This window comes from Euprymna scolopes, chromosome 28 (assembly GCF_053919585.1).
Source record: "Euprymna scolopes isolate OS-2025 chromosome 28, ASM5391958v1, whole genome shotgun sequence".
Lineage (NCBI taxonomy): Eukaryota > Metazoa > Mollusca > Cephalopoda > Sepiida > Sepiolidae > Euprymna > Euprymna scolopes.
Window position 1 is genome coordinate 56,679,874 of NC_136509.1, and position 26,081 is coordinate 56,705,954.

General features: G+C 29.6%; 1 protein-coding gene across 3 annotated transcripts in view; it reads left to right on the forward strand.

Moving 5' to 3' along the window:
- The window catches only part of LOC145249651 (nucleolar protein 8-like), a 150,507-nt gene extending 128,851 nt beyond the window's left edge, over nt 1-21,656 (forward strand). For all 3 annotated transcript variants that reach the window (XM_080111419.1, XM_080111418.1, XM_080111417.1), the window contains exons 2-7: nt 3,857-3,986; nt 7,177-7,239; nt 8,223-8,301; nt 9,907-10,036; nt 16,835-16,903; nt 21,284-21,656. In XM_080111419.1, coding sequence (XP_079967545.1) covers nt 3,857-3,986; nt 7,177-7,239; nt 8,223-8,301; nt 9,907-10,036; nt 16,835-16,903; nt 21,284-21,385 — 573 coding nt within the window. In that variant the 3' untranslated portion in view covers nt 21,386-21,656. The remainder of the gene's footprint in view (nt 1-3,856; nt 3,987-7,176; nt 7,240-8,222; nt 8,302-9,906; nt 10,037-16,834; nt 16,904-21,283) is intronic.
- The last annotated feature ends 4,425 nt before the right edge of the window (nt 21,657-26,081 follow it).

Sequence of the window (26,081 nt, forward strand, 5' to 3'; positions counted from 1 at the left end):
GAGAACCAATAATTTTAAATAGTAGATTAGAACACCAATAAGAAAATTGCAATATGAATAATGGTAAAAATAGTTTTATATTAATGAGTAACAGTACTACACATCTAGAAAAAATTAGTTTTAAGGTTTCTCATGTAATAAAAATTTAAGTTTCATCATGTAAAAGACTGTCATTTGAAATATAATGGATTAACAATCAATTTCAAATGACAGTCTTTTGAATAATGAAAATTACATCTTTATTACAGGTGATAATAATTAAAAATGATACAAAATTAATGCTTCTGCTTGGCCATGAGTGACAAAATGAGAATAAACTACCTTTGCAGTAAAAATGTTCAGTTTAAAATTATGTACAGGTTCTAGAGTTTGACTATTTCGTTTCCAAGTTCAGAAAGATTAATCTAAAGAAAGTTGGAGATTCCTTTGGTTCGAATGTGAATATACCAATCAAAATGAGCATAGTAATTTGAATAATCCAACAAATATAATATATACCGTACTTTGGAGTAATTGCACCAACTAGGTAAAAATGTTCTTTTGGTAATCACGCATATAAAGAACATTTTTTTTTAGTTGATGCAATTACTACCGGATTTGGTGCAATTATCCCAAAGTATGGTATATATATATATATATATATATATATATATATATATATATATATATATATATATATATATATATATATTATCAATCCTTATCTGAAGCAAATTTCTATTATTTTTACATATGATTTACCTATGTTATTTGATATATTTGTTTTTAATGAGAAAACTGATTATCTATGAGTTTTAGGAAAATTTTCATATAGTTGTTTTTACATTTTATATCGTTTTTTGTATCCATTTTATTGTGTATTTTATATTGGTTTTAAATCTGTTTTATGACAGTTTTAGTTCTATTTGTATTAAGTTTAATGTTTGATGTAATAAAATTCAATTTCTTTTAGATTTTTACTGATTTCTATTTAAAATGTCACATTGAATATTTTAATTATTCTTTGAGTTTTTGTGTGCTTTTTTATATGAGCTTATTAACCCTATATACACGGTTCTGTTTTAGCGCTTGTTTTATAATGGATTATGAATTTTTATGCAATTTCTGTTCAATGTGATAAATTAAAATTATAAGTATCTCCAACAGAAAAATAGACAGATTATCTAGTTAGTGTCATCTTTTAAAATTTGAACAAAAAATGCTTGAAGGATAAAAGAAAAAATAGAAACTAATTTCCATATTTTTTAAATAAATGTAAACTATTTTTAACCTATATAGAAATGCATTCTGTATGGAGGTATATTAATTTACGAGAGTAAATTTTTGACGTCTATTATGCATGGACATTTTTGTCCGTTTTACTGATTTTTAGCCTTCAAAATTAAACAAAACTAAAAATTCTTTAAATAATTTAACATGACTTTTTCTGCATTATAAAACAACTAGCAAAAATATATGTAAATTATTTATTTTATGCTGTTACAAATAGTCAAATTTTGCACACTTGTTAAAAAAATGGACATATACAACTAAAAACATGAACCTATACAGTTAAAAAAATGAACTTATACAACTAAAAAAAATGAACTTATACAACTAAAAAAAAATGAACTTATACAACTAAAAAAAATGAACTTATACAACTAAAAAAATATGAACCTATACAACTAAAAAAAAAATGAACCTATACAACTAAAAAAAATGAACCTATACAACTAAAAAAAAAATGAACTTGTACAACTAAAAAAAAATGAACCGATACAACTAAAAAATAATGAACCTATACAACTAAAAAATAATGAACCTATACAACTAAAAATAATGAACCTATACAACTAAAAATAATGAACCTATACAACTAAAAATAATGAACCTATACAACTAAAAAAAAAAATGAACCCATACAACTAAAAAAAAAAATGAACCCATACAACTAAAAAAAAAAAATGAACCCATACAACTAAAAAAAAAAAAATGAACCTATACAACTAAAAAAAAAAATGAACCTATACAACTAAAAAAAAATGAACCTATACAACTAAAAAAAAAAACAAAATGGACCTATACAACTAAAAAAAATAAAATAAACCTATATAACTAAAATAATTAATCATTTAAAATGAACTTTATGAAAAATAGCAGTAATCCCTGTTTTTAACATTTTTGTAAAAAATTAAGACAAGTTTCTTTGATTATTTTTTTGTTATCTAAAAATAGAATTTCAAAAACAATACTTTAAACTAATGATTTTGTGGCAGTTTCAGTAAACAGCATATGAAAAATAGGTCAACATATGAAAAATGAAAATGGTCTGAATGTGGCTTCAGCCATATTGAATATTGATTAATCTTCAGCTTTTAAAGTAGTGAGTCATATAATACCATTTTTAGGGGAGGGGGGGCTAGAAAGTAAGGGCTTAATTTTTAGTGTTAATTGGTTTTATCACCAAGTTAGTCATCTGTGATGTTCCTACCAATCATTAATATCCACCCTGGAGACAAGATGTATATCTTTTGCATTCAAGAGTTGATTTTCAAGCTTGCAGTAGAACACATTTAATCTGTCATCATATTTTGTCAGCTTTTCTTCTGTAAACCTTGGAATAGTGAATGACGCTGAAGTAATCCAATGTAGGAATTTCATGTTATTACTTAGTTTCCATACACTGATGAATCTACTGGGAGTTATTGGCACATAGTTGAGTCAAATAGGAGTGCTACTTAACTTCTGCCAAAAGATGAACATTTTGAAGTTTTTCAGAAATTTATCCAAGGTTATCTAACAAAATGGTAAGTTGTTGGCAAATCTGGGTTGTAGCTTGACCATCAATCAAACACTTACGAAGATTGCTGAAAAGTAGAGATGAGAGGGAGGAGTAACCAGAGGCAGTGGGATATCTAAAAACATCAAAGGATTATCTGGATAATGTCTTTTCTATGTATCTTCACTCATATTCCATTAAAATACTTGTAAAATAGGCACAGGGTTGTAACATTTTGGCAATGGGACAGAGGTTGGAGTTTGGTCGATAATGCAGAACTTATTAGGTTGGAAACTCTTTGGACTCTATCTAAAAGTGAGAGATTAGTGGCAGATGTACCAGCTCAGTTGTGGCAAGAATACTCCATGCGTGGTATGCAAATGGTAGCTTTGTATACTCTCAGGTTTGAGCACATTAGAGAAAGCCTTCATCTTCTTTGCAGCAACTTTGGCAATGTCCTCAATGTATTTGTTCCAATTCATGTTGCCTGTAGATGTTAAGCTGAGGAGTATGAATGAAGAGCTTTCAGGTCGCAAATCATTAGTTATGACAGTCAATGTTTGAAAAGGTTCCTTGTAATTGTTAAAGGAAAGAAGTTTAGTCTTGGCAGCATTGAATGTGAGAATCCATTTACATCCCCATTTCATTACATACTGGAGCTCTTCCCCTAAGGTTTCAGCCGTTGCCTTCCCTCATATCTGTTATAGTGTAGTGTCATCAGCAAATATACCGATCTTGGAAGCAATTTTATCTGGGAGGTCATTTCTGAATATTAGGAATAATAAAGGTCCAAGGATCCCTGCGACACATATGCGCTTATATTGTTTTGATGCATGACAATGTGAAGGTTTGTGTGAAAATTCATTATTGCCAGAAACTATTTGATACACTTTGTACTGAGTAAAGTATTTGGAGTTATACTGCAAAGATTTATTTCTTTATAGGAATAAATTGATTTTGAACCTAAATAAACAAAACAAAGAGACCAAAGTCTACTTTCTGGTTTCATTTATTCATTATTTGGGCATATAAACATTGTTTCTTAAAGTAATCATCCTAAACAAATCTTTTTTTTTTTTTTTTTTTTTTTTAAAGATGGCAGAATTGAAACGGATCTTTGTTGGTGAATTGTTTGATGGAATCACAAAATCTGATTTACAGCAAAGGTTTTCACGCTTTGGCAAAATTACAGATGTTGAGATTCGAGTTAAAAAAGACGAAGCAGGTTAATATTTTTTCCTTTTGCTTTTAAATGGTAGAAAAATTTGTTAATTTTAATTGAATGCTTTATTACACTTGGTTCCATATTTTTGTTACCCACGTTTTTAATGCTGTTTTAAATTACCTAGTTTGATTGTTTTTACAAAATATCAACTTTTTTTGTGTGCTTTATTGCTAATTTCAGTCATTTGAGTAAATAGAACAACCAAAACTAAAAGGTTACAAAGAAAAGATCAAGATGAATAACATGTTGTATTTGTCCATATATGTGTGTGCACTTGTTTGTGAGACTGTCTAAACTGTCATTATATTTTAGTAGTCCATGACTGTGACTTGAGGTGTTTGCCAAGATACCAGTAGCCAAGAGGCCATAGCTACAGTTCCTTTACCTATGAGAGGTGTTATAACTGGCAAGGGTTCCTATGGCAAGTTGAGTTTCTCATGCCTTTCACTGATGATAGTGTTTGAGTTCTTACTTATATAGTCAATGTGAACAGGTGTATTTTCTGATTAGTTAAAGTCTGATATGAGCAAACAATCTAGATTGGTCAATTCTATCAAAATACTTAATCAATATTTAAAAAAATTTTTTTTTTAATTCCCGTTCACCCTTAACAAAGCACATCGCCACTTGCATGTAAGGGGCTATGATTTGGGACCATACCTATGAAAGATTAGTTGGTTTATGTTACATTTAAACTTCTGCATGTCAGTACAGTTAGGAAAGCAGGTAGTTAGAAGGGAATTCCAAAGTCTAACTATTCAAGAGAAGAAAGCTTTCTTGTAAAACAGGTACAAAGATGTAACATTGCGGTAGTGGGATCTATTAGATTGAAAACTCTGTTTTGGACCCTATCCAAGAGGAAGAGGCTAGTAGTAGATACACCAGATGTGGCAGTAATACTCCATGTGTGGGCAAATGATGGCCTTGTAGAGGTACAGGATATTCTCAGGTGTGAGTAGTCGTCTAGCTCAATAGAGGGAATCCACCTTCTTTGCAGCAGCCTTCACAATGTCCTCAATGTATTTGTTCCAGTTCATATTGCCCATGAATGTTAGGCTGAGGAGTTTGAAGGAAGAATTCTTGGGTAGGGTGTTATTTGTTATGGATATCAGTGGTTGGAGAGGTGTCTTGTAATTGTTAAAATAGAGCAGCTTAGTCTTACTGGCATTAAATGTTACCATCCATTTATGGCTCCATTCCACTACTGTCTGGGGGTGATTTTCTAATGATTCTGCCATTAAATATTTAAATCAAATAAACATTGAATAGTTTAGAGATTGTTATTGTTGGAATAGGGATTCCACAATATTTTCAAATGTGTATTCATGGTGTAAATTTATGTGTAATTTGTTTCCTGTGGTAATTTTAAAATATTAAAATGTATTTGTATCTTTTGATAATGTTTATATTTTTCCATTTGTCAGATCCATATAAAAGCTCATCACGACCAAGGCCACCAACCCCCAGTATTTCCTCCTGTATCAGAAAACACTCTATGTGACATACAAATATCTGTGCATGATGTTGCCAAGCTAATCAAAAACCTTGATTCCAGTAAAGCAACTGGCCCTGACAGTATTCCTATTATAGTGCCAAAAAAACTTCAACCAGCACTAGCTCCTATACTTACAAAGCTGTTTAAGTGTTATCTTAAGGAGAATTGCTTCCCAACACCCTGGAAAACCTTGTCAGTATGCCCAATATTTAAGAATTCAGGTGATCAGTCATCTTCCTCTCAGTATAGACCTATAAGTCATGTGTGTCATGAGTAAGTTGCTGGAATCTGTGTTAAATTGAGAAATAATCAACCACCTCAGCAAAAATAAACTAAAAAGTGACATACAATATGGTTTCCGTTCTGCTAGATCTACAGCAGATGTGCTTATGGTTATCTCATAGGATTAGTGAATCTCTTGACGGAGGCTTCCTTTCTAGGGCAGTTGCTTGACATATCAAAGGCCTTTGATAGAGTATGGCATAAGGGTCTACTTCACGCCATCTCCAGTTATGGTATAGCTGGAAATGTCTTCTCAATTATTAAATCTTTCTCTCTGATAGGTTCATAAGAGTAGTGGTTGATGAGCAGAAATGACCTTTACTCCTGATATGAAATGGAACATGTACATCAAATCTGTTGCCAAGGTTGCTGAGAAAATAGTGGGATCCTTCTATCGATCCAGTAGATATCTCACTGCTGATGCAATTCTCTACATATATAAGAGCCAGGTACGTCCAAGGATGGAGTACTGTTGCCACATCTGGGCAGGAGCTGCCAGAAGCAGCTTATCCTGCCTTGATAGTTCAAAATAGACTTCATAGACTAGTGAGGGATATCCTCTTCTCTTCCCTGCAACCTCTTTCTCATAGAAGAGATGTTGTGAGCCTGTCTTTGCTTTATCGTTATTTTCATGGCAAGTGCTTGTCTCGACACCCTCCACCTTGCCAAACTTTCACGAGAAACACTCGTCTAGCTGAAAACACTATCAATAATTTCCTCCACTCTTTATCCGTGCCTTAACCTAAACGTACATTCCATGAACGAAGCTTTTTTCTTAGAACTGCATAGCTGTGGAACTCTCTTCCATTTGCCTGTTTTCCAGCTGACTACAATATGGTCGTCTTCAAATCCAACGTAAACAAGTTCTTGATGAGCGGTTCCCCTTAAGTAATCCAATTTACCAAATTTCCACTACTAACAATTATTACGACACTGTCCCATTGATTACTGTACACTTATTAACCCTTATCCTCGAGTGGCCTCTGGGCCTTGATAAGTGATGACTCCTTTGTAAAAAAAAAACAAAAAAACTTAATAAAATCCAATTTTTAATGACCAAGTAGTTCCAAGTATGAGAGTGAGCCTCCATTCACTTCCTCCATAATGACACCAATCCAAAATATAATATTGATAGGATTAAATCCTAAAATTGATAAAACCGATTGAAATCTTTTAAGAAAGTAAGAATATATACTTAAACCATTTGTTTATATTGAAACAGATGAAATGAAAGTATGTAACTTATAATAAAACAAGTTATTTAACATCAAAGTAATAGTGAATATACTAGCTCTGTTTTTATCTACAAAACAGAAAAAAATGAGGTCTACTAAAATTACAATTTTAGTTCTATAAAAACTAAACTGAAAAGCTGTTAACTTCAATGAACGGATGATGATTTTTTTTTCACAGGAAAACCAATTAAAACGTTTGCTTTTGTGGAAATGGAAACTGATGATAACAGTTTGAAGTCATGTAAGTTTTTTTCCCCAAGATAAAACGATTCTTGTATTTTGAAATTGGTCATTAAAATAAAAAAACAATTTTATCTTTATCAGATAAATGATTGTGTTAAAAGTTTTAAAAACCCGAATCTGTTCATTTATAAGATGAGTCATTTTAAAAGCTTTTCCCCACTATTATTCTATTCTGATTAATTTTTATTGCAACAACATAACCACAATGTTAATGTGATTTATTTTGGTGAGGATTCAAAAATTGATTGTCTATTATAAAGAGATAACAAAACTTGGTTATGGCCAGAGTTGAATCTTAACATCATATTATTTTTATACATTTTGTTTTTGATTATGTTTTATGATACTCAATTTTTGGTGCCCAGTTGAAAAGATCTAGCTCAAAATATAAGAGATAAGAGATAAAAAGATAATATATTCAGATTTGAACATAAATGTTGCATTTTTTTTTTATGTCCAATTGCGTTACATTAATCACGATTCTTAATTTTCCTTTAAAGAGATGTATCATAAAATATAAGGGGGAAAAAAATACAATTCGCATCTTTGCTGAATTAATACATTGTAATGGCTTTTAAAACACATTCTTTCTATTTCTCTTTCTCATACAGTACCAGTATTTCATTATGAAATACTATTTTTAAATAAAATACCTTAAATATTTATACTTTATGGACGTTAGTGATGGCCATCATAAAATCCAAATATGTCTGAAAAGTTTGATATCATTTGTTAATTCAATGTTATTGTTGCTGTGAGATTTTTAATTATTGAATTCATTGTTAATGGTTATCACTAAGTTTAATATGAAGAAAATAAGTATTTTTGTCTTCTATTTTCTCTAAAAGTGTATAAACAATTATGTTTGGCTTACTTGATTATTTAATAAAATGCAACCAAAATAAATTATGTAATTAAATATTTCTTTCAACTTATATATTTTTCTTTCATCAAAAATAATACCAAATGTTTTCTCTACAGGTGTCCATTTATTGAATAAAACAAAATGGAAATCCAAAATGTTATCTGTTGAAATAGCCAAAGAATGTTTCTATCACAAGTGAGTGTTTGCTTTCCATTCTTTATTATTAACTCAATATTAATTTTTAATAACTGATATTTTACTTGACATATATAGTACACTATATATATATATATATATATATATATATACAAAATGAATAGCCAATCCTCAGAATGTATAAACATTTTGACCACTCATTTTACTTAAAAATTCACTAAAATTCAGGAAATAAACTAATTTTAATGCAGTTTTTGTACTTATTAACAATCACCTAATATAATGAACATATTTTTTTTTTGAAAATGAATTATTTTGTGTGAAAAATAACACTTTTACTAAAATTATAGTTTTAAGTACTAAAAAATGCATTGAATTTTTGCTTTTTTTATGAAAATAAAGCATAATGTTAACAACTAAAAAAAAAGAAAAAGTATTTCAGGAACATTACGAAAAAAAGCCTGTGTTAATGAAATCAGTATAACTTTACAAACTAACAATATTACCATTGAATTAAGCATTGTTTATTTAATACTTCTATAAAAAAAATATAATTGCAAAAAATATTTCATGTGATTTTAATGATAATAATTCTTGCAAAATATTCAAGTAATATTATAATATATTCCTTGTACACATTGATGTGTAAACGTCAGTGTGAGAAATTCTTTTACAATCATGAAAAAAAAATTGTGAAAATTGAGATCTAGGATCACTAAGAAAAAAATAATTTAAAAAATGGGATTATTTCTACTAACGATTTATTTTGAAAAGAATGGGTGAACAACATTATAAAAATAAATAATTCCAAACAGGAATTGCATCCCACTATATATTTAATTATTAATGATTAATTATTTTAGCTTATTTTTCCAATTAATAAATTGTGAGTATAATCAGTGATTTTAATTGATTTCTTTTCACACTTGAGATGCACTTTTACTGTTATTTAAAAAGGAGTAATTAATTTTATCTTTACAACATGCTTAAGAATAAATCAAGTCATGTAAAAAAGTAAATACATATTCTCATTAAATAAACATTTAACTTTTAATTACAACAAAATTGGATTACATGAATTATTGAATATTTTTATTCAATTTCTCTATGAATTAAAAATTAAAGTATTTGACATTTTGGGCTTCCATAGAAATTCTACCTGTCATCTTTTCATTTGTTTTGATCCAGCAAAATCCAATTTCTGTTACTATACTTGCTTTTTTTGGGATAATTAAGTAACTTATTTTAGTAAAAACAAGGTGTTTTTTTTTAATTCACTATCTTTACTAATTATTTTTTACATATTTCCAGAAAACTAATATTTATCTTTCAAGGGATTTTTACAATTAAATATTTAATTTTTAAATTTTAGCTGAATTTTCGAGTTTTTGTAGCTGCCATGAAAATATTTTCCATTATAATATATATAAAAAATTATTATAAGCCAGATTTCAAAATTATAGGTCCTACAAGTTTGCACCATTAAATTGCACATACACATTTGTTTCTTTTCAATCAAAATGACTAGAACTGTTATAAATTTTTATATCTCAAAATTAGTTTTGGTTTAATGCTTAATTTCTTTGCTTATATTTGAATGATGTTTCTTATAATTAAGTCAAACTAAATAATTTTCTTTCACAGGTTACTAAAACAAATTTCTGATTTGAAACAAGAAAAATCTGAAGTAAAAGAAAAGGAAGTCAAGTCTGAAAATATTACAAATCTGGACATGAAAAGTGCTATCCCGGGTACAAAGGTTCCAGGATTAAGAGTAAGTTTGCTATTATTAAATGAACTCTGTGATAAAAAATATTTACCATCTTCCCCTTAAACAAACTTGGAGCATTCCAAATGCAAGCAGCACAAATAACTGATATATGATGACCACTCCCTCACCCTGTTGTCATTTTCATTTTACCACACTTTTAATTGTTCCCTCTTTCTTCAATTTCATTGTTCTGTTCATTGTCACTTTCCCAGCAGGGTCATAGAATATTTAGAACACAAACTATACATATGGAATATTTTGTCATTAATAATTTATTATAAAATTGTGCAAAATCTTAATTTTTGGTTTTGAATATTTTAAAATTTTAGATTCCTTTCTTTTTATTAAGGTATGTTTTCATCAAATTGTCTTTCATTTCAAAACAAATTTTTTTTTCAATTATTAATTTTCTATAATTGTCAACTTTAATTGTAAATCACTTGTTTACTAATAAAACTTTTATTGGCTTTTAGTGTAGATAACCGAGTTTACTCAACTAAAATGTCCACATAATATTGACTTACAACTGAAGTTAATGTTTTGACCCTATAGTACTATCCAAACTACTTTCCTAGACATACTAAGTAGAAGGCCAGACAGCAATGAAGGGATAAGAGTTCAAGTTGACATGAAGAATTATTATTAAATTGGAGGTTGAGGGAAACTGTTACAGAGACTAGTCAATTTTGTTATTCAAATCCCTGTGAGAAATTACTTACCTCTAGTTTATCTTTAGCTTTTTGATGCATTCTCAGTTTTTTTATCAATATTCTATTTATTAGATTGTTCGAAAAATATTATTCTATTTTTTTTTCAGTCGTTTTTACAACGTTGATTTATCTTGCTATCTTTGCAAATATTTGATAAAATATTGTAAATGTTTAATAAGTGATGTATACTCTTTAACAAATTTCCAATAATTCCTTTCAGTGCACAATTTTTAAGCCTTATCAGTTATTAATGATGATGAAACGAGTAAAAACGTTTTTGTTTTATGCACAAGTTCAAATACATAATACATCCAACATAAACAACTCGTGGGTAGAAGGCTCAAAATGTGATCGGCTATTATGAATGTTTTTTTCAGAAATTCTGTAGTTGTAATGAAAGTCTGGAAGCCGAAGAAAATATTTTTTTCAATGGATGTTTGAAAATAATTGTTGAACAAAATCTACATCAATGTCAAATGTTTGAGATACGTAATGTTGATATTTATATAGTGTCTGGTCATCTAAAGCAAATTGGTAAGATGAAAAAGCCCAACAAATGTGTTCCGCATGATGAGTTAAAAAAATAAGTGTTTGTTGGCAGAATGGTCATTATTTTCCAAAATCTAATACAAAATCAATATTTCATTGTGAGTAGCCAATTCTTGTTGTTGATGTTTTTCAGCACAGAATATACTTTGCTTTAATTTTTTTCAGAAAATATTTTATCTGATGAGCAGTATTGTTAAAATGGAGGCATTTTAAAAAATGGCCTAACATCAGCTTATAAGATTAATAAAAAAATTTCATATTGTTCTATCCATTTTAATTTTAAGATAAACAATTATATATGTTTATAAGAAATATTATTTATTGCTTAAAATTAGTTGTATATCATAATAGTAGCTAAGAAATTGATTTTGAACACCAAATTTAAATATTGTTTTGCTGAAATGATACAAGTCTTTGTTATTAACTTTGGTGCCATACATCACTGAAGACAAGATTTTTTTATAGCAAGTTTACACGATGACAAAGAGACCCCAACATTAATTTATGAAAACTATGGTTACAAATTAAATTAATGTACAAACGAATCTTATACAAAACAGATGCATTGTCAAATTCCTTGTTAGCCCTTCATCTTGGGAAGTGCGGTGGGGGTCTTGAATTCAATGTTACATCTTAAACACACGTATTCTATCTTTGCTCCCAAGAACCTCTCTGATATGTGTTCTTGTTGCTTACCAAAGAATAATTGTTCTAAACTCTTTTTCAAATCTCCCTCTCAAATGTGATCTTGTCAAACTCTTGATAAATTCTGTTCGCACGAAACGAGGCCTAGCTGCAAGTGGCTGCACTTATCAACCTTCTCAACATGACCCTGTGACACCTTTTCTGTCACATCAGCAATCTGTGACAGGTTTTGGATTCAATGTCTTCTCAAACTAAAACTGGGGTTCCTTCTAAAATCTATATGTATTATCTAAAACTACTGGTCTGTTAACGTAGGATCTCATTATATAACATAAACGGTTTTTATAAATTTGAATAAAATTGATGTATAGGCAATAATATATATATTTGTAAAATGACATAAAGAACGTTTTAGATTTAAATTAAATTTAGTATTACATTGTAAAAGGGGGAAAATGTTTGAATACTTTTTTGGCCCCATGAGCAACACTCCTGGTTATGTAAGATTTCATATTGTTAATATCTCAATTATTCTCGCATATTTACACATTTGAAACATGTTTTTCTTCAGAATACATACATAATGCTAAATAAATTTTAACTTGAAACGGTTTCTCATTTAATATTTAATTTTTATGATATTAAAAAAAAACAACATAAAGTCATTTTTATTGCCTATACACAATTTTTTATATTGCTTCTGTTTAGACTAGGTACGTGCAATTTAATGGCTGATTTGGTAGGAAACATGGTTTTGAACGCTGGCTAATCATAATAATTTTTAAAATTTTCGGTTACTTTTTTATTGTGTTTGAAGGATTAGAGTTTAAAGTTAATTTCTCCAAGAAAAAAAATGAAATAAAAAAACAAAGTACATGGAATAATTTTATCTCAAATATGAAAAACCGTACATTTCACGTAAAAATTCATTATGACAAAGATTGTATTTATATTTTTCTTAGCAGAAAAATATAAGTTTTTTGGAATTATTTCCAAGTTAATATTAAGTTAGTCATAAGATAATGAATTAATGCAATAAATGTACTTAATTTTTGCTAAAAAAAGTAATAATTATCCAAAAATGTGACACTGGTAGGAATGAGATTTTTTTTTTTACACAGTGGTCACCACTTATCAAGGCCCGGAAGCCACTCAGGGATAAGGGTTATTGCAAGTACATTACGTTAGTGTGGAGATTTGATGAAGTGTTTACTTAAGGGACGGTTCATTAGGAATTTGTTAACATTGGACTTGAACACATCCAAGTTGTAGTCAGGTGGGAAGCAGGCAGACGGAACAGAGTTCCACAGGCGTGCAGTTCTAAGAAAGAAGCTTTGTTCATGGAATCCACGTTTTGATTTAGGCACAGATAAAGAGTGGGAGATATTTTTCACAGTGGATTCGGCTAGACGGGTGTTTTTCGTGAAAGATTGGCGAGGGGGGACCAGAGATTGGAGTTTAGACGAGCACCTGCCATGGAAATAATGATAAAACAAGGGTAGGCTCGCAACGTCTCTTCTGTGGGAAAGAGGTTGCAGGGTAGAGAAAAGGGCATCCCCACTAAGCCACGAAGTCTATTTTGTACTCTGTCAAGGCAGGATAGGCTGTTTTTAGCAGCTCCTGCCCAGATATGGCAGCAGTATTCCATCCTTGGAATATTGTGTCAAAAAAACTATGGCAGCAAAATTCAAATATGTATGGAAGGACAAAATAAACATAATTTATTTTTTTATTTAACATTATTCTGGCATACTTTTTTTCTTTTGAGTTGCAGACCCCCTCTCTTCACTTAAAAATTCAGGAAATCAACCAATTTTAATGAAAATGTCAGTATTTATTAATTAATGATCATAGATTATAATGAACCCATTATGGTATTCCAGAATACTGAGTGACTCTGTTTTGGAGTCGAACAGTTATACAACTCCAAAACAGTCGCTCGATATGATGTAATGCCCATTTGTTTTATATTGAAGATATGGATTTGTATTAAATTTTAGAAATTGAGTCATTATTATACCTTTATTTATTTTTGAATTTTATTAAATTAACAATTATGAAAACCAAAAATTAATTTCTTTTTCATTTTTATCTCATATTAAAACAATTTTCTTTTATTTTACACATTTTCACCAAACATTAATTTTGCATGTGTAGTTGAAAAACTTTTATTAAAATTTGGTGGCCTTGGGGGTTATTTCATTATTTCATTCTTTGCTCCTTCTCGGATTGATATCTATCAGTCATCATTAGAGCCATAGTCGAACCTCGATAATTGCTTAAAACTCTAAAATGAAACCAAATAATTGTAGTACATTAGATTTTCACAAGATTAGTAACATTTATTAGTTATGTTTCTATGCCAGTATTTATTTATTTTTCGATTTTTAAGTGATTATCAAGGCTAGAGTATGGTGCTAAAGAGACCTTTTCTTTCATTCTAACTCTGCCGGCTTTCAGCTAAACACTTAATAATAAATTAAAACACACAAAAATAAAAAAAATTATCTGGTTATGTAGAAAGATAACTTGCTTTTGGTAATATTTATTTGTTGATTTTTTTTTACCCCGTTTTTGCTTCGTCAGCTATTCTAAATGTGCCAATAAATTATTTTTTAGTAAAATGCATTTTAAGTATTGAAAGTTCAATTAAATTCACTGATACAATAACAATTTATTCATGAAAAAAAGTTCAAATAATTATTATTTAAAATAAATAGAATGTAAACTGGAAAGACAAACTGCATAAAAGTTAATTGAATTCATCAATTATACTGACAATTTATTCATTGAAAATTAATTTTAATACAGATTACAATTGGTTAAGAAAACGATTTATAATTATTGAAAAAATTACATACTAAAAAAAATACAAACTTACGTTTCAATTTATCAGAATGTCTACATGAAATTTTAAGTTGACAAACACAAACAGGCGGGTAGTTGAAAAGAGGAGGAGGAGGGTGGGCAAAACAGACTGGTTTTCTTTTCACCTCTGTGCATCTGTACTTACCAACATGGCATGTTCGTATAATTTTTACCACTTTTTAATTAAATTATTTTTCTATGTTCCTGTTTTTCAATTTAATTCTTTTTACTTTATTTTCCAAGATTATATGAACATTATTTTACATTGATTATTATACCTTCATACGTGCAATGAAAATATTAGAATCTTACATATAAAGATTACGTTAAAAATGTAACCATAAAAAAAATGTATAAATAATTTTTACAATTATAATTTTTTTTTGTGTGAAAATATGAAATAACCAATGCTTAATTCAATGATAATAGTGGGAGTTCAAGAAATTAATTTTTCTTTGAGTTATATCGATTTCATTAATATGGACTTTAGGGACTTTTTTCGTAATGTTCCTGTAAAAACTTTTTTTTTTTACTGTTACAAAAAGGAAAAATATATTCTTGTGTTTTTTTTATTTACTACTGAAAACCATAACTTTAGTAAAGTTATTTTTCATTTAAACACAATAATACATTTCCACTAAGATTTAAATAAAATAATCTGATCACGTGATCATTATTTGATAAATACTGAAAATTTCATTAAAATTGGTTGATTTCCTGATTTCTGGTGAATTTTTAAGTAAAGGGAGGGATTCAAATGTTTATTTATTTTGAGCATCGGCATTCATTTTGCATGTATCTAGTTTAGACCATCGACCTTATCATTTACCTCTGTTATAAGAATGAAGAAACCCATATTATGTTGAAGCTACATGAGATTTTGAGGGAAAATTTTGTTTTTCTATCTGAAAATTTGGTGCTTAATCTATAGTATTTTAAAAAATAATAGAAAAAAGTAATAAACAGTAATTTTTTGTTCATTTTTTGGGATGAAAAAATTATTCTGAATTTTGTGCTGAACGTACATTTTTCGACAACAAATTAAAATCATTTATATTTCAAAGTTATTTTCTTTTTCATTAAAAGAAATCAAAGCATTGTTAATTGAATTTTCTTTGAAGACATTTTTCATTATTTTGTTTTAGTTCTTACAGGTTTATTTTTGTTCACTTTATAAAGTTTTGTGAACTTGGAAAAATCTTGAAGAAATCTTTTCTTTTTTAATATTTGTTATCGTTGGTGATTGTCGTAAAAGACTGAAAAGAAATAAGACAACAAGGAGGTAATTAACAAGAATATCAATTCACAGAAATAACGTGTTGCTAGAGACCGCTTGTGGATTGGACATAGTAACTTCTTTTACTATCATTGTCACTATCAATTGTGTCGGGAAGAATCCAAATAGTGACACAATAGAGTCGATCACAATATTTATTTTCTAAGTAATTTAAAAATGAATAAAAATGTTGCTGTTATTTAAAAAATATCTTTATTCTAAAAATAGCTTTAAAATAGAAAGTGTTATGCCCATTAACATAACATTTATTTGAAAACATGTAAAAAGTGTGCACTAAAGCATTTAAAGCTGTTGTAGGATTGTTATCGGCTACATTTGGACGAGCTTATTGATCATCCCATTCAATTTGAACATAATTAGATTTGAACTATTCAAAATTAGTTGACACTATCAATCTTGTAATTCGGTAAATTCTTATCCTTTTTTCTGCTACGATTCTAAGCTACATTTTGATGCCAATATTGTCATGATCAGTAGAGTCAATCTTGAGTTATAAAATGATGGTGTATATGGAATAAAAATGAAAGCAAAGCAAAACAGTGAAAATCACATCTTAAAAATTTTATTGCTTCTGCTCTATTATCTGTCCATAAAATGAATGGCTTACTTTTATGAAGAATTGTTGTTTATTTCTTGTTTTATTTTGAACATTTTTATTACAAAAGTTCTGTATGAAAATAACTGCAAATTTAAAATGACTTTTCGTTGATATTTTTTTTGATTATTTTGTAGAAATGGGTTATCTCAAAATATGGACGTGCTCTTCCCATTGTTTATATACGCCGGAAAGACAAGAGAAAAATATCCTTTTAGTTTGATTTAAAAAATTCTAAACTATTTGTTCTCTTTATCTATTGTCCAAATAAAATGGAATATTACATATGCAGTGACAAATGGATGGAAGTCATTTACTGAAATGAAATGATGATCATTCTTTTGATAGAAGTTGATAAGATCATAAAAACAAGTTAGATGAGTTTAATATTTGAAGAATAATTGAACAACAATGATAAAATTTATTTATAAGAGAAATGATATCATTTAATTTCTTATTTACGTTGTTTAGGAAAGACAGTTTTTATCTGCAGTAGAAGAAATATTCTCAACAGAGATTGACCAGCACATCATTACAAAAATGAATCTATTTGAATTCATTTTGTTTTGATACATTAAAAAAACAGCTGACCCCCCCCTCTCTTTCATATATATGGTCTGAAGATTAAGTGATAAGGATCTACTAGTTATCTATGTTAACAAACTTTATCAAAGATGTCTATCACTCTCTCTGTGCTGCTATTCAATCAACAATATGACAATGTTACATGGACTAGGAACTGTACCACATGTAAAATAATGGCTGTGTTTCCAGTCTGCTAAGTTTGCACATGTTCTTAAGTGGAGTAATGTCATACCTTGGCATTAAACCAAGTGTTTCTACACGATTGCATTCCAGGATATATATATATATATATATATATATATATATATATATATATATATACTGCGTCAATTGCTTTATTGCAGATTAGTAAAATATCAATATTTTACTAAATATACGTGATACAAAAATGAAAATTATATCATCAAATGACTGCTTTAAGGTTAGTTATTTCCCAAAATTTTATTCAAATTTGTGTGATATTCACAAAGTTATGACATTTTATTCTTTATCATGGCATTTCCACTGTCCATTGCTTTATTGCAGGTTTTTAAAAATGTTGTTTTAGGGCAAAAGCGCAACGTCTTATCATTATTTTTTTAATATTTTTTATTTTTTTATATTTTGCTGTCAAATAATAATGAGAAAAAGCACATCCTAGGTGCTAAGCCTCAAATAAATTATTTGTCGACGTATCCACCATTTTTTAAATAACTTAAAACAACCTTTTGTCCCCTAGGGAAATCAATTATTTGATCTTAAAAACGAATTATATCAACTATGTTCTCCACAAGACATCCTCTGAAATAAATTGCTCTCCTCCCTCATAAACTCCTCTTTTTAATATTGACCAGAGATATTTAGTGGGTCTGGAGAACATGGTGGCCAGGTCATGAGAGTTTCTCCAAAGAAGCCCATGGATTCAAGGAAGGCTGCAGTCGCCCTAGCAGAATGGGATGGTGCATTGTCATGCATAAAAATCATCTGAAAGTGACGTGACAATGGTAGGTCATCTAGCCATGGTGACAAATGTTTACCCAAAAAGGCTGTGTATGCATTGCTGGTAAGTTTTACACCCTCTGGAACTTGGAATGGTCCAACCAACTTATCCCTAATGATTCCCACCCAAAACATAATGACTCCACCTCCTCATTGGTAATGAACTCTGTAAGGAGTTGGAGTTCCGTTCGAGTTCCAAACTTTGGCCCATCCATTTGGACCTTCAATAGTAGTATGTAGTAGGACACGTTGGAAATCCATTTTCATGTAATTCTGTGCCCAAGTCTTTCATTTTTCCCTCTGTTGTTTGCTCAATGGAGGCCTTGGAATAGTTTTGATGTTCCTTTGCCATCTCATTCAACGCATTACATCGGACCTGTTTGGATCTTGGAGTGATTCCAGCTCTTGCAAAAATGGAAGCACTGGTGCTGTTTGGGTTTCAGTTGACTTCCCTATGAATTTTTCGGATAATACGATGTGAAAGATTTCTCCTGGTGCTCTTATCCTTTCTGGATTTGATGTTGGAGTTGTTCACGAATGAAGCCAAAGTTCTTGGATCCCTTTCCAGCTCCATAGCTAAATCTTTGATGAACAAGCCTTCTGCGAGTCCAGCAACAATCCTTTCCTTTTTTATAACCGTTAATCGCCCCTTTTTTAGCATTTTAAAAGACTTGCAATAAAGCGATGGATTTGAATAAAATTTTGGGAAATAACTAACCTTGAAACGGTCATTTGATGATACAATTCTCATTTTTGTATGACCTATATTTAGTGAAATATTGATATTTTACTAATCTGCAATAAAGCAAGTTTAGTTATGAAAATATGTATGGCAATTAGCCTACACGCAATTCTCCATTTTTCATTTCCATAAGGAATTATCAGAATGCATGGAATTCATGTTATCAGATGTTATATATGTATTTAAGTTTAGTGAGATAATTAATCAGATTGATTGTGTTTTCACTGGCCAATAGCAGAGCTTTTCCCAGACAATGGTTTGGATAACTTCTATTTGCCCCTTCTTTGTTCTTGAAAAGGGGTGACTCATCCTTTTCTGTCAATGTGTCAAATTAAAAGTGACCTTGTTTTAATATGTACATGCATGAAGAACTTTTTCTTATTTTTATTTTAGGTGTTATATTAGTTTACTTTTTTTATTTACTCATAATAATAATTATTCATGTATAGTTATCCTAAAATTAAGTTTGTGTGAATACAGTTGCTTGCTATTTCGCTTCTACATTTTAATAGGTTTTGGGGTATCTTTAAAGTTTAGGATTTCATATTCTCATATGGACAATCTGCATCTAAATTCTACATTCTCTTGTACTATTTTCCACATGACTATTTGTGAGTGGCTATTGCTATTTTTATTCAGCATATTTTGTTATTGAATGTGTTTTTCAAAAAGAAAATAACTAATTTTTCACAAATAAAACCAAATACAGTGGCTAAATGTTCCATTTTTATTTGTTTGCCTTAGTTAGGTATACTAAATGAAAAATTTGCCATCAGCTCAACAATTCCAAATTACTATTTTGTTCAAATGTGCATGTTGTGTTCTCTACAAAGCTTTCATTGCCGCACTCTTGAAAGGACGTTACCCCCCCCCTCCCCACCACCATAATAATAATCTGATTTGGCCTTGGACAGAATTGTGTCCTACATCACATACCTAATAAAATTATGAATTAAACCTTCCAATCAATGGACATTCTAATTAATACATATTGGTCTTTTATAATGGATCATTTGCTTAAAAACCTAACATGTGCAATGAATTTCAGCATTGACAGATTTTCCATCCTGAGTAATGCTTACCGAAAATCTTCAAGACGATTTATATTTGTTTAAAACGACCTTCTCTTTGTAAAGAGAGGGTATTAGGATTAAACATGATCAGTCTCTAAACATATCTCCCATTGTAGATATATGATGATAATAATTTTAAACTAGCTAGCCATAATACGCTTAAACATGATATTTTAATTTATTTAGATTGTGCATCTGTTATTATAGACTAAATTCTCTATTGATTATTATATATTCCAAGGGATAATTTGCCCGGTGGACTAATTTGCGGGGGGAAAAAAAAATTTCATCATATTCCATTTCTGTTTGTTTACAATATCATGTCAGCTGATATTTGGGCTTGACGATAAATGCCCCGGAAAAGTCACTTTTGATTAATGTTTAGTTTTAAAATATATAAACAAAGAATGATTTGCAGCGATTTTAAATGGTACCTTTTTTTTTTTTTTTTATATTGTAAATTGAACTTGTTGATGAGAAAAAAAAAAAAAAAAAAAAAAATTTAAAACAAAATGGTGAAGTACAACCGGACTTGAACAGGGGATTATTTGATCTGTAGTCGAATGCTCTACCACTGAGCTATATCTCCACATGACAATAAATCTGTGTTTTTTTTTTCTCTTAATAAATAATTTACTGAGATTTTATGATTTCTCTTGGCTGGTGAAACATATAATATTCCCCTGTAAAAATTCATCTTTTTTATCTATGAGAAAAACAAAAAAAAAAAAACTATATTTTGGAACCTATGAAGAAGGGAAACACACACACACACACACACACACACACACACTTTTATGTAATAGTAGAAATATAGATATATACATCTCCTTTTTTTCCTTTCTTCTCCATTTTTGAAAACTTCTTTAATACAACTCATGTTAAGTGAAGGTGAAACTGGTCTTTTTGTTTTTAAATTTCAAATATGAATAATATATATATATATGAGAGAAAGATGGACATACACACATCTGCTGTTGATACTTTAATACTTTCTACTCGTTTCTCTACACACATGTCAATATATATCCACAGATAATCTGATAGTTTTACTCATTTGAAATCACAGCTGTCAATCTCCAAAATATCCATAAGATGACCAATTTACACTAGTTACAAGAATTTATAATTTTTTGTGTGATTACTGTATATTTTGTTAATGTTTGTGTTTATTTTGTTTGAAAACTAATTTCTTAACTCCTGTTTACATCATGATGGTGGATCCTTCCAAATATTGTCATAATATCAAACAATTCAAAGAAGAAACCAGTCCAAAGAAAGCAAGAAAAAAAGAAACATCTCTCCGCTAACGGTGAAAAAAAAACAAATGATTGGAAAACAGTGTAATTTTGTTTTTTCATCAATTTGAAAAAAGTTTCAGCAATAAATCAAAATTGATGTATTACGTTATGCTTCAAAAATTACACATGAAATGTAAAATGTTTTATATTTTGAAAAATCATGTTAAATAAACTCCATTTAGTGAAAACATCAACACCAAAAAAAAGATTTTAATATGTACATCTGTGATTTGATTGATATTTTTTCTTTGTAACTCAATAAATTTTTAGACAAATCCGATTTCCAGCAAATTCTTATAGAATTCTTGTGAAGTTATGCATGATAATTTATTTATCTCCCCATTAAAATCACTCTTTGATTATCCAAAACTAGAATACTAAAGATTGTATTCTTAGACGTTTTTGGCATAATGGGAAAAAGTGTTTGCTAATGGACCAGGAGAACAGGGTTCAATTTTCAGTAAAGTCATAATAAAGCAATGGTACATAATATCTCTATGCTTAAGCATTCAGCATAATAAGATGTGGATCAAGTGTAAGTGGAGAAATTCTCAGAAAAAGTGTAGTAGTCAATGTTTAAGGCAGTTTCCTCTGATGGTATCCAGCAGAAAATTATTTCTTTTTGACTGTTTGATTGTGTTGTAGTTATTCAATTAGAGGTTTGTCTATCTTTTTAATTAATAATCATTAGGTAAGATCGAGTGTCCAAAAAGATTATATATTTGGGATCTTTGTTGTTGGAGATTAGGCTGAGTGCATGTATTTCTGCACTGAAAATAGAAGTTTGTTTTGGGATTTTTTGCTTGTTTTTTGGTTGATTTATTGAGTACTGAAGCACTGGCTGTTACAGCATTTTCTTTGGATGTGGTTTGGATTTTTCTCTTTGATTTTGTCTGGATGTTTTTTTTTTTTTCCATGTTCTTCTTTTTGTTTGAAGAGGCGTTTACAATTTGGATTTAAAGTGTTATTGTGTGCTGGGTTGATGTGGTTGGCTGTTAATTTTGTGTAGTATTTTAGGTCAAGGTTTTGGTTCCATGCACTTCTGCATAAAGACTTTCTGCAGTAGAGGTTTGGAACATCTTCAGTGCTAGTCTTAGTCCAGAGTAGAATATTGTGTTGAGTTTTTAGATTTGATTTCCTAGTGAATTGGTAAATAAAGCTGCCATAGTCTATTTTAGTTTTTACGAGTACTCTGTACATGTTCTTGTGGGCTTTGGCTCATAAGAGCTGTAGTGCTTTATTGCATTTGATTTTGATATAATTGATGTGTGGTATTAAGTTTAATTTTATGTAAAAATTGATTCCCAAGTTCTTGTGCTCATTCACAAATGGAATTTTTTCTTCTTCAATCTGTAGAGATAAGTCATTGGAGTTTGCACTGATTCTTTTTGTTTTAATTTTGGAAAATTTAAAACCCTTTCTTATTGCCCATTTATTAATTTTATTTTATGGAAATCCTTCAAGACAAAGCATGAAGCCACTTGATGTAAGGAGCTAACAAGAACGAAAGATGATTATTGCAAAGGCGAGATGCCTATTGACCTTAGTCTTGAAAAGACTAGGCTTGTAGGTAAGAGAAAAACAGTGAGCAGGAAGAGAGTTCCACAATCTTGCAGTTCTTGGAAGGAAGCTACTGGAATAGGAAGCTGTATTAAAATGAAGTATTAAAAGCGTGAATCGATAGAGACCTCAAGATCAACGAGTTAAACAGACTGGAACAAGGGAAGCAGGGAATATATCAGATAATTGTGAGAGAGAAGTGGCAGTGAAGGAGAAAGTATGGGGCCAATCAGATTACAGATACGTTTTTTACAATTTATCAAATGGGATACAGATTTACCAACCTAAATAGGATAACAGTACCCCATATATGGTTTGATAGATTTGTAGAGAGAAAATAGCCTTGGGTGTGAGAAAGTGTATAGAGATAACCAATTTTATGAGAAGTAAAAAGTGCAATGGATTTAATGTATGAACTCCAAGAAATGTTTTGTGAAAAAAGACCAAGAAATTTTAGCGTCCATTTCTCATTGAGAGCAGAGCCATCTATAAGAATCTCATAAAGATTGAAGAAAAGGGACATGTTTGCAATTGAAAGAATAGCTGAGTCTTAACAGGATTTATGTTGTAATTTACTCTCAATGGTGTGAATGTATTTTGATCTGCAGCTGATTGATGTAGCTGTGAGTGTCAGTTATTTTATGATATTGTTAATTTTGATGTTGAAAAGAGTTGTTGATAATATGAGGTACTCTTTCTTCTTCATTTATCAGGACTGATAGTGAACTCTATGCATACTTGAATCTGTCTGTTTGAAAATTCTTTGCGAATTCAGACAGGGTGCTTAGTATAATGTGAAGATCTTTTATGATACCGTATTTCCAAGTGGTTTCATATGCTTTCTCCAGATCGAAAAAGATAGATGTTACATGTTTTTGTTAACGAAGGTTTCTCTGACGTAATTTTCAAGGCTAGTCATGTGGTCTATACATTCTCAATTTTTTTTTTGTATCCACATTGAGTTTTTGCGATTTTGCCATTGGTATCTAAATACTATGTTAGATGATGGTTGATCATCCTTTTGAATGCCTTGCATAGGTATCTTGTGAGTATGTTTTCTAGGTTTGAGGTCTTTTCCCACTTTGGGTATAAATATTATTGTTTCCATAAACTTGGCAAATCTTTTATTTTTCATATGTTGTTGTAAATTTGTAGGAGTTTTAGTGATTCAAACAGGCTTTGTTTAAGGAAATTAGTGCACTTCATCTGGCCCTACAGCCAAGTTGTGGGATTTTTAATGGCAGTTTCTAGTTCATTGCATTAGAAGTTTCATTGTAAGGTTCTTGGTTTTTTAAGTTTTTGTATTTTTCTTGATCTTAAGTATTTGAAAATGTTTATTGTTTTGATAATAAATTTTCAGCAAAGGTTTTAGCTAGTATCTTTTTTTTTTCCCTGTTATTTTCTTGTTTTTTATGAGGAGGTGTTTGGTTGGATTGGGATTATATTTTCCGGATTTTTTTTTTCTAATCATTTTACAGATAGTTTAGTGTTTGGCGGTATCGATTTTGTTAACAAATTCTTACCAACAGTTTCTTTTGGATTCTTTGTTTTCCGAGTTTTAGTCTTTTGGTTTTTGTATTCTATGAGTTTTTTTTTTTTTTTTAATTTTCTTAAGGTTGCCTTTTCTGTTTGATAGATGTTTAAATTCTGGATTGAACCATTTTTTTCCCCTAGAATTTTTAAGGATGCATTTTTAAGGTATTGTGTTTGGATTTAGTGTTCTGTAAGTTGGGGTAAGCAGAGGTCTTTGAATTTGATCCAGCTTTGTTTGTATTCCATGTGGGTATGTGATTTTCGATGGTGTTGTTGTAGTTGATTATAATAGGGTAGTGGTCGCTTCTACATGCTTCTTTGTAGGTGTTCCATGTGTAATCCAAAAAGCTTGATGAGTCACACATGGTGAGGTCAATGGTACTTGTTGATCCTTTTGTTGAATGTGTTGTGAGATCGTTTTCATTGCATAAGTCATTTTTATTAATTGTCTAATTTTATTTCCTTTTCAGTTTGTTACTTTACATCCCATAGAGTGCTTTGGCAATCAAAGTCTCCTAGGAGAGTGAACGGTGAGGGTAATTGTTTGACTAAATTTTCTAGTTTGTTTTCTTTTATTGGTTTATGAGGGGGAAAGTATATTGATCAGATTCTGATTATTTTGTGTAACAATAATTGCTTGGTAATTGGTTTGACAGAGAACTTAGTTGGGGACATATCATTCTTTATGAGAATTGAGGTGCTTCTATTAACACTAAGGCCTGTGTTATGGCTATAGTTGCATTGTTCATAGTTTGGTATTTTGAGATTACTATTGTTTTGTAGGAAATTTTCTTGTAAGGAGACAATGGCTAGGTTGAAATGTGAAATAGTATGAGAAGTTTGTTATAAGTTGATTTAATTCCACAACAATTCTATTGGATAAGTTGTTTTTTTTTAGTTTTTTTTTGTTTTTTTTTAATTTTTATCCATGAAAAAAGTTTAAAGTTTCATCTATCACCATCTCTTTGAAGGTAGAGGGTTTATCTTTTATTGGAGTTTGTATCTTTGCTCTTGCTGAGGTTTTCTTTTTTTGTTTTGGTCTGAAGGTTAATTTAGGTTTTGCTTGGGATGTTGTTGTTTTGAGCTTTTGTTCATTTTTGCTTCTTGTTTATTTGTATTTGTTTTATTTTTTGTCATATCCATAGTATTATCAGTTTCACTTTTTTCTTACATTTGGAATGTATTTTGTATTCTTACATTTGGAATGTATTTTGTATTCTTACATTTGGAATGTATTTTGTATTCTTACATTTGGAATGTATTTTGTATTCTTACATTTGGAATGTATTTTGTATTCTTACATTTGGAATGTATTTTGTATTCTTACATTTGGAATGTATTTTGTATTCTTACATTTGGAATGTATTTTGTATTCTTACATTTGGAATGTATTTTGTATTCTTACATTTGGAATGTATTTTGTATTCTTACATTTGGAATGTATTTTGTATTCTTACATTTGGAATGTATTTTGTATTCTTACATTTGGAATGTATTTTGTATTCTTACATTTGGAATGTATTTTGTATTCTTACATTTGGAATGTATTTTGTATTCTTACATTTGGAATGTATTGTGTATTCTTACATTTGGAATGTATTGTGTATTCTTA